Source organism: Lipotes vexillifer, unplaced genomic scaffold, assembly GCF_000442215.2.
Source record: "Lipotes vexillifer unplaced genomic scaffold, Lipotes_vexillifer_v1.1 scaffold811, whole genome shotgun sequence".
Classification (NCBI taxonomy): domain Eukaryota; kingdom Metazoa; phylum Chordata; class Mammalia; order Artiodactyla; family Lipotidae; genus Lipotes; species Lipotes vexillifer.
In genome coordinates, this window is record NW_006775554.1 from 322,976 (window position 1) to 333,429 (window position 10,454).

The 10,454-nt window shown below is 39.3% G+C and overlaps 2 protein-coding genes across 3 annotated transcripts in view; one reads left to right on the plus strand and one right to left on the minus strand.

Annotated features, from left to right (window-relative positions):
* The window catches only part of METTL9 (methyltransferase 9, His-X-His N1(pi)-histidine), a 44,759-nt gene that overhangs the window by 31,972 nt on the left and 2,333 nt on the right, over window positions 1-10,454 (plus strand). The gene's annotated exons all lie outside the window — the stretch shown is intronic.
* On the minus strand, window positions 270-10,354 carry IGSF6 (immunoglobulin superfamily member 6). Its single transcript, XM_007449972.1, has 6 exons — window positions 10,288-10,354; window positions 6,492-6,848; window positions 3,030-3,136; window positions 2,314-2,361; window positions 1,877-1,957; window positions 270-326 (listed from the first exon to the last, which is right to left on the minus strand). Exons 1-6 carry the CDS (start codon window positions 10,352-10,354, stop codon window positions 270-272), a joined length of 717 nt encoding a protein of 238 aa, XP_007450034.1.

Genomic DNA, 10,454 nt, shown 5'->3' on the forward strand with positions numbered 1-10,454 from the left:
ATTGAAAGTTTTTGAAGATGTTTGACTGCTTAGAATTCTCCTAGCGAATTAGGAAAGTATTTTTCAGTTGCATTTTGTTGGGTTTTAGTATTGTGATAATTACTCTTAGTAATAGTTTCCTTATACTCTGGCATTCTTCTTGTAGCCAGTTGACTTTTCCGTTTACTTTAAATTGTGTTTTAAAAAACCCTGATCAGTGTATGTCCATTGATACTTCCATAACTTCTGGAGTTGGATTTTCAGTGACTTAATTGAACATCAGAAGATTTCTATGGTCTTTCATAGTTAGAAAGTGCTCTTCTATTTTCATAAGTGTTGTCTTTCTCCTGCTGCAATAGTAAATAATAAGCCATATTTTAAGTTATGTAACCAATAACGCCACACTACAAGCAACATATAAACTACAGTGCCATCTTGCATTCTGGGCCCTAAATACCCTTCCAGTAACCTTAAAGGTCCAGTTACCATTTCCCCTTTATTTGGAGTAAGATATGGGAACTGAAGAATAATTTTCTTGTTCAGATGCCATTGTCAAAGCCCTGGCTTAGAGCTTTAAAATTCCTACTTCCAGGCCTGTCTTCAGGCCATTTAACTTGGTCTCTTTGCTGAAAAAGATGCCCCAGCATCAATAAGAAAAGAGTATTAACAGGCATTTATAATTATTCAGAGTGACATCTTAGGTAATTAGGCCACTTCTTTATGTATTTGTATATACATTGAAGGATGAAGTGACTACGTAGATGATATTCTTCCCTGGATGAAAATCCTTTTCAGAAATCGGATTTTAAAAAACACACCTTGGGGCTTCCCTGGTGGCACAGTGGTCAAGAATCCGCCTGCCAATGCAGTGGACACGGGTTCGAGCCTTGGTCTGGGGAGATCCCACATGTCGCGGAGCAACTAAGCCTGTGCGCCGTAACTACTGAGCCTGCACTCTAGAGCCCACGAACCACAAATACTGAGCCTGCGTGCCGCAACTACTAAAGCCTGTGTGCCTAGAGCCCGTGCTCTGCAACAAGGGAAGCCACCCAATGAGAAGCCCGTGCATCGCCACGAAGAGTAGCCCCCGCTCGCGGCAGCTAGAGAAAGCCCACGCGCAGCAACAAAGACCCCACGCAGCCAAAAATAAATAAATAAATAAATAAATTAAAAACAAAACAAAGCAAAAAAACCCCCACACCTCATATCAGAATTCTGTTTCATTTGACCTCATGGCTGCTGTTTAAGAAGAAAATATCTTTCCTAGTATATAAGTTCATTATTTTGTATACATTTTAATTTAAATCTGAGCAGTTTGATCATGCATCATGGAAACCATCTGCTCTGCTGGCTCTAAAAAAATGTCTTGTTTGAAAAACCTGTTTATATAGGACTTTAAAGAAACACTATCAGAATGTATTGTAGTCAATATAGATGTATTCTTCTTATGACTACAACCCCAAAGACTGAAAAAAAACCCCTCATTTCTTATTTTTATTAGCTGTATCTTTTTTAATGTGAACAAATAAGTTTTCTATATAATTTGATCCACAAATGTTTGCAACATCTACTTAATGCTTACTACTGCATGCAAGATACAGTACAAAGTAGCTTTCAACCCACAAAAGCATCCTTGTCTGTACTGAAAACATTGCCTGTATCCAATGTGTTTCTGAAAGATTTCATGTCACTAAGATGCCAGCCTGGTGTCTATTGAATATTGCATCAGATGACCTTTGTCATGTATTTATCAAAGCAAGTTCTATATAAAAATGCATTTTGTGAAAATCCTCTTTCAGACATTTGTAAAGGAAAACTTGATTATCGATAGGTTGTTGGCAGCTTAGTTTTTTTTAGTTAAACATGCTTTATATCTTTTTTGATATTTTACACTTACAGATTGTTGGCTTGTTTCCATGTGTCTCTTCGTATATAGTTCTTGAGCAATTTCCTGAAAAATACGCCGAGCACTCTTTTTCTATAAATACAAATAAGAAAAAAATGTATCTCTCTCAGGACTAAAAGCAATGATTATTGCACATCATCTGAGCCTTTTCTTTCTTTATTGCCACCAGTCTCAGAAACTACCCCGCCCAACACATCTATACCTACAGTTAACTCTTGTATTTTGAGTATAGTAGGTAGAATTTATGATTGAGAACTATCAATTTACCACATATGTTACCACTTGAGATTATCATTTTTCTCAACAATAGGAAACAGTATCTGTGGTTGCAAGTTGTTTTTTGATGATGTTCTGAGTTTCTTAAATTATTTTGGATTTGAAGTAGTTACAACCACATCGAAAGATATTTTACAAGCATTGGTCTGTACCTTTTGTGAATCTTCTGTTTCTTTCTTTCTTAGAGTGTTAGATTTTGACTGTCAAGAAGAAAAGGAGAGTCTTATAAGACACTTTATGTACTCAAAACAGTTGTGGCAGAGATCTCATACCATAATAAGGTTAAACTAGCTTAATATAACTTAATATTTAAATGGTAATGCAGTAAGAGTTAATAATTTTCATGTCATTTCTGAGATGCCTTATTAATAAAATAGCTCAAACTGATTGTAGGATTTATAGTAATCCTAACAGAACATATACACACCCCCTCTTGTAGCATGTGAATAACCAGAAGATAGTCTTTCTCAAAATCTTTAGGCCTTTTAAAGATATTTAAAGGCAGTTTCTAATCTCTTTTAACTTTCTTTTTGCTCTTAAAGATTGTTCTTAGCCCTTTCATACCTCCCCCAACCAGCGGAAAGTAGCATGTGTATGATGGTTATAAAGAAGGGTCTATTATTCCCATATTACTGGGTTTTAAAAAGAAAACCCTGTAAATTGTGTACTCTGGTTAATAATTTCAGTGATGAAAATTTTTGCTTTCTTCTACAGACCTCTTCTGCAGGTGGTATTTCCTGCAAATGCAAAGGAAGATATTAATTAGATGAGCTATTTCTGAGGCTCCCAACATGTGGAGAGACGGAAATTATTTCCTTATGATAATATTCAAGGCCATAGGGACATCTAATGCAAGAAATTGACTTACTTTGGTGAGGACGATGAAGTACACGCATCCACCAGTAACGTAGATAGAGAGCAGTGATAAGAGGGCCGTCAGGAGACTCTGCAGTTCCTTGCTAAGAGCCTTCGTGTCTTTGTTAATTACAGATACAGAAAGAACCACAGTCACTATTGAAGCATATTATTGCAAATATATGTATAACGTATAATTGAAACTACATGTTAGAGGTGAAACATGAACTTATTCTATTTGGCTATTCATATAAAAATTTATTCAGGGTCTCTTGATTCAGAAAGTACTCAAGTATATGATATAGTTAAAGCCAGTTCATTAGTTCTTTAAATGTATTATGCCCAACCTGTTATTCATGTTTAAAACTGAAAATTTAAAAAAATTCAATTAATTACTTGTCATAATGCTAAGAACCACTTTTTATATAAAGTTTTGCTTAAAGTTAGATAAACATTAAGGGTTTGTTCAAGGGTGTTTAAAGTTTCTTTTAGTAGATATGATGTACAAGTGTCACCAAGAGTCTGTTTATGGAGTTAAGATACTTTCCCATGCGTCTTTATAACCTTGAACTGTTTGGTACACATAGCTGAACAGTGCAGTTCTCTAAGAACCTGAGAAGGCCGTACATTGAGATTTTAGTGCTCACTGCATGCTTAAAAGACAGGCATTGTTATATGTGCCCCTTATTTCTAATAAAGTTCTGGAAGTGGAATTATTGAATCCGTTTGCTCATTCTGAATTTCTCCCTCCTTGCAGGAAGTGTCCTGTGCCCTAGGTAGTGACGAAGTAACACACCATGTCTTCAAGTACCTGAGTATTTGAAATACAAAATCCATTTAGATTTATAATTGTTATCTGAATAACTTGTACTTTTCAACTAAATATCCCATAGATGCTTATCGTGTGAACTCAGTTTATACAACATACTTTTTTCTTGTGAAACTAACAAATCAACCATATCTGTAAAACTTAAAAAGTTTCAAGTGTGAAATTAGGAGCTCTGTAGAAAAGGAAATTGCCATGTCTATCTTAGTGGTACTTTCATTCCTGTTCCTCAAGAAGAATGTTTCTTCACATAAGCTTGTAGGTTTGAAACCTTCATCTCTTTACAAACCATTTTTCTTTTGTCTAATATTTTTTATAGAAGACAGATGCATGCAGTGAGATATACAGATCTCCAAAGCTGTTGTGTGTTTGTTTTAATACCTATAGCTAATATTTATTGAGCACTTGCTATGAACCAGGCACCATTAAAAGTGCTTTATGTGCATTAATGCATTTATAATTTACCTTACAGGTGAGAATAAACTAAGGTTAAATGACAGTGGGATATCAGAAGGCCATTAGAGCACCAAAGCAGGGGTTAAAATACAGGACCATCTGGGCTCCTCAAAGTCCTGTTTTAAAACCAAAAAGCTGGTTAATTTGAGTTTACGTTTTAATGATCTCAGTGCTCATCATACCAGAGTTTCTTTCTTTTTTTTTTTTTTTAAAGAAGATGTTGGGGGGTAGGAGTTTATTAATTAATTTTATTATTTATTTTTGCTGTGTTGGGTCTTCGTTTCTGTGCGAGGGTTTTCTCTAGTTTTGACAAGCAGGGGCCACTCTTCAACGCGGTGCGTGGGCCTCTCACTATCGCGGCCTCTCTTGTTGCGGAGCACAGGCTCCAGACGCGCAGGCTCAGTAGTTGTGGCTCACGGGCTTAGTTGCTCCGCGGCATGTGGGATCCTCCCAGACCAGGGCTCGAACCCGTGTCCCCTGCATTAGCAGGCAGATTCTCAACCACGGCGCCACCAGGGAAGCCCATACCAGAGTTTCTTTAAAGGCGAGAGGTCTGAAAAAAAGCACGGAGTTGCTGCCCTTCTTTTCCTTCCCCCAGAATCACGTGAAGCTTTTCCTCTGAAATTTCTTAATTTATAGAACTTAGCTAGGCTCCGTGTCCTCACTTGCGTGAGGAAATTGTCATGGATTTTAGTAAATCTCAAGAAGCCAGGGCCACACCGATCTTTTTTCTGTTCATTATCTATGCAGAAGGGGTAGGGTCGGGGATCCCCCAGTGGCTTCACCTAAGATTTGTGTTTATTCTCCATGATGCTTTTTTTTTCTGGGTCCAATTTATTGATCGCTTACGCTTCTCCAGTGTTTTGTTCTAGATGGTGCAATACCAGACTAGATACTGACAAGGCTGTCAGTTAATCATCACATTTCAATCAGTGTAACATACAAAAGGAGGACATAGTTGGTCAGCCTTTGCCAGTAAAGTCTGGACATGGAAAGAGAATATAGCACCCACATAGCCCTGACTCTGTGTCTGCGGAGGCTGGGAGATGGTGTCAGAGGAGTTCTTGAACCCAGACTTCATGTTAGCTTGTGTGCAGGTCACACTCTTCACTGGCTCGGGTACTAAGTTATCAAATTTACCTCATAATCTCTGCATATAAGTATTGTGATGCATTTCGGGGGCAGAGCAGAACGCAGTGTTCAGGAATAAAGACTTGACTAACCTCTTACCACCAGCACAGTGCCTCCTCCCGTCCGCTTAGCTCTCGGTTCCTTTGAACTGGGAAAGGCTATTCCACAGATGTAGATTGCACTGTCATTGAAAGCCAGCCTGTTTACAGTGAGGGAAACTTGGTTTTGTGCCAGATTCACAAGTGTGAATTTGTCTGTCTCATCTCTGCATCCATCCAAGCACAGGTTCTCGGGCTGGTGAGCGCCATAGCGAAACCACAGGCTTGTTGGTTGCTCTGCAGGGCACCCCGCTGTGGAGAAAGAATACCAGAGTTTCTTTAAAGGCGAGAGGTCTGAAAAAAAGCACGGAGTTGCTGCCCTTCTTTTCCTTCCCCCAGAATCACGTGAAGCTTTTCCTCTGAAATTTCTTAATTTATAGAACTTAGCTAGGCTCCGTGTCCTCACTTGCGTGAGGAAATTGTCATGGATTTTAGTAAATCTCAAGAAGCCAGGGCCACACCGATCTTTTTTCTGTTCATTATCTATGCAGAAGGGGTAGGGTCGGGGATCCCCCAGTGGCTTCACCTAAGATTTGTGTTTATTCTCCATGATGCTTTTTTTTTCTGGGTCCAATTTATTGATCGCTTACGCTTCTCCAGTGTTTTGTTCTAGATGGTGCAATACCAGACTAGATACTGACAAGGCTGTCAGTTAATCATCACATTTCAATCAGTGTAACATACAAAAGGAGGACATAGTTGGTCAGCCTTTGCCAGTAAAGTCTGGACATGGAAAGAGAATATAGCACCCACATAGCCCTGACTCTGTGTCTGCGGAGGCTGGGAGATGGTGTCAGAGGAGTTCTTGAACCCAGACTTCATGTTAGCTTGTGTGCAGGTCACACTCTTCACTGGCTCGGGTACTAAGTTATCAAATTTACCTCATAATCTCTGCATATAAGTATTGTGATGCATTTCGGGGGCAGAGCAGAACGCAGTGTTCAGGAATAAAGACTTGACTAACCTCTTACCACCAGCACAGTGCCTCCTCCCGTCCGCTTAGCTCTCGGTTCCTTTGAACTGGGAAAGGCTATTCCACAGATGTAGATTGCACTGTCATTGAAAGCCAGCCTGTTTACAGTGAGGGAAACTTGGTTTTGTGCCAGATTCACAAGTGTGAATTTGTCTGTCTCATCTCTGCATCCATCCAAGCACAGGTTCTCGGGCTGGTGAGCGCCATAGCGAAACCACAGGCTTGTTGGTTGCTCTGCAGGGCACCCCGCTGTGGAGAAAGAGCACTGCATGGTCACAGCCTTTTGAGTGTAGTCCACTTCAAGGGAAGGTGGTTGAACCACCGAGACGGTACAGTTGCCCACGGCACCTGCAGGAGGAAGCAGGTGAGGCTGTTTAGTGGGCCTCTCACCTCCCTTTGTGCTTCCGTTTTATTGACATTTTGGGGTGAAGAATCGTTGAAAGCCATTGCTTTCTTTTTCTTCCCTCACTCGCAGCACAGACAAGACTGTAAAAGTAGACACTGGTGCCAATATTTTATAATAACTATAAATGGGGTATAACCTTTAAAAATTGTGAGGTTGTACACCTGTAACTTACATAACATTGTACATCAAGTTTACTTCAATTAAAAAAATTTGAGACTTAAAAAAAAAAGTAGACACTGGTATTCCTCACTTTTCCTAACTCTCCGAGTTTCCTAACCTCAGCCTGCTGTTGTGCAGTGATGTCTGGTACTTGAGGGCAGCCCCAGAGAGGTCCTGGGAATCTGCATTATCATGAGCGGAGGTGACAGCAGATCCAGAGTCAGAAGTTCGGGGTCCACATGTACACTTGTGGTGTACGTACAAGCTCTCCTCTGACCTCCCTATGCAGATCACTTACTCTCTCAGGGCCCGTTTCCTCATCCGTACCCCCTGGCCTCACAGGAGTGTTGTATTCAATGTGGTAATAGGTATCAAAGCCCTTCATGCAAATGTCACGCCCACTGATTGAGCACATGGGCAGTAGGGATTTGGGGGGGGGGCCTTGTGGCAGTTGTGATTACTAGGAATTCATGACAATTTACAATTGTTCTTTTATGAGTCTAGTTGTCCCAGTGGGAAACATTATAAAAGGCAAGATGTACATCTGGGAAAATGTAGCCCTGGCTTAGCCTACAGTGTCTTTGATTACTGAGCAGAGGCCTAATGAGCTGGCTGTGCCACAGCCCAGCAAGTTGGATTTCTTCCTGGCACTTGTACATTGCTTTGTAGTCTCTTGTAGCTTTCATCTATTTGATGAGAGTGTAGCTCGTGGAGCACACACTTTAGTTCGGATCCTAGCTCTGCCAGTTCCTAGTTCTCTGGTCTGTTTCCTCATTGGCAAAATGGGGATAGTACTGTGCACCTCATGAGTTTAGCGGGAGGTTTAAGTGAGGCCATGTATGCATAAGGAGTATTTACTTACCTAAGTCTTAGTAAGTATTTAATAAAAGGTAGCTATTTCTGCTGCCACCATTATTCCATTAATGGGCAGTGTCATATGCCCATTTTAGAGATAATTGTGGACATCTCAGCAATGTGTTAGCAGGGCCGGGATTAGATATCCAGTCCAGTGTTCTCTCCACTACGTCCTGCTGCTTTCATGTCATAGAGGTTGGGTCCCTACTTTGGCCTTTTATCTAATCCCAGGCATGTGAAGCTGGAAAGCGGCTCAGGTGTTTATAAATGGGAAGACCTCCCCTCAGCCCTTTTGGGATCAAGGGGGAGGCTCTATGTGAAGCAGTATTGGTTGAGACAAATTGGAATTTTTGCATGTTTTTAGTCTGACTTTGTTATATGTTTCCATGTGGTTATTTGTCTGACTTTGTGCTTTGCTACTGTAAACGAAATTGAAAAGTAATCCAAGTGGTCTGATGGAAGTTTCAGACGAGCTTTTTGTCACCTAACATTTTTGTTATAGGTCCTGACCCAGAACAGAAGAATTAAAACTAGAATCATGGTATCTGTGATGCAGATCTGTTCTCACCCTGTTTTAATTTTAGTATTTGTACAATTGAAGATGAGCTGGGAGCTTTTTAGCAGCCTGATAAATGTAAACCAGATGAGAGGGTAAAGTCACGTGGAGAAGACCAGCCTTCCTACTTCTTCAGCCGAGGGACTTAGCTTCACTCCTAAGTCTGATAACTGTAAGCACAGGTCTCCTACCCAGACTCAGTCACCTTAGAAGTAAAGAAACGCTTTACGAGGTATAGTGATCATTATGTATGGAAACTTGAAATGGAAGTGGGCCTACCAAGCCACAAAGTTAACCAGCAGTGTCCCAGTGTCAGGTCCTCTGTCACATAGAGTTTTTAACAGGGAAGCTGCCTTTTAACATTTTTCTTGGAGAGCTAGTGCTCCAGGGTAAAATAAATATTTGCAGCTTTGGAGTTTCGTATCTCTGCTCATTTCTGACTACTGCCTGAGAAGGGAGAAAACCAGTTGCAGTGGTTTCCTGTGAGAGCGCAGACTGTGAGGACACTGCTGCCCCCTCCCCCACGCCGTGAAGCAACATCTTAGTGAAAAAAGGGAAGTTTGGATGATATGTCACACCGCAGCCCCACTCCTTGAAAAATTTCTCTTTAACAACTCCCACATTCTGTAGGATTTTTTTTTTAAATACAGTACCCTCTGAAAAGGTTGAAAGTTTATCTTCTTAGTGGAGGGGGAAAAAAAAGATTACTATTTTTGAAGACCAAGCTAGAAAATACATAGAAAATTAATTTTTTGACACTTTCTAAAAAAAGCCTTTTTGGAAAATTTCGAACATATGCAGAAGTAGTCGACCAGCACAGTAACTTCAGTGCCATCACCTGACTTCAGCCCAGTGTTGTTTCACCTCTTCTCCCTGCTTGCTCCTTCACTCCTGTGTTATTTTAGGGCAAATTCCAGATATTTTATCTGCACATCTTTCAAAATATATCTTTAAAAGATAAGAATTCTTCTTTAAAATAATACTAGTTAAAATATATTAAAAGTAATATATACGTATTAGGGGAAAAAAGACTATAACTGAAAGTAGAAGCAAAAAAATCACCCATAGTCCTTTCGTCGCCCCCACCAAAATCACTGCTAGCATTTTAATATATTTCTTGACAGATGAGAAAAAAATAATTTTAAGAGCTTTTGCTCCGTTTCCTACCCTATGACCCAAACTTTGTGGGCAAATCTGAGAGTATTAGATTTATTAGAACTATGGTGAGATTATAAGAACTGTGATGTAGGAAACTCTTGCATAGAGAAAAAAACAGGTGTTAGGCATCCATATATTATGAGATGACGATTCTTCAAGGAAGGAGCCATTGCAGTTGTTTTTTTAAATGACAAGTACTTTAATTTACAGAAATTCAGCTTTTCTGAAGCACTGTTCTTTAAAAATATTCTAGTATTGTTTAGTGCAGAGTGAGTTCACCTGTATGGGAACTGAATTGTTGATTACTAACATGTGATTTTATGAATATTTTCAACCCTTTGTTTGGTGAGGTGCTCTTCTCTAAAGCTGCATAAGAGCAAAGGAAATTTTCAGTGTTAATATGAAATTTTTTCTCAGCTATTCTTTTATTACCTGTTTCTCTGAGAAAAAAAAATTTATCACCTTAGACAATTTCCATAATGTTATATATACATTTAAAAATTAATCTGTAGGGGCTTAAAATATAAATATTTTATATTATAAAATATAATATAAAAATATAAATTAATCTGTAGGGGCTTAAAATAAAATGAATTAGGCGAAAAGTAGCAATTGATTTAAATAAAATGGAGGGAAAAATAAAAGAACCTTACCGACATGAAACAGAATCAGATTGAGTTCCAGACCGAGGATGATTTTGCCTCTGTTCACAGTCTCCATTTCTGTGTGTATGTGTGACGTGGTTGGTGGGATTGTGCATTTGAAGAGAGTTGGCTTTTTTTTTTTTTTTTTTTTTTTAAAAAAAGGAAAAACCAAAGAG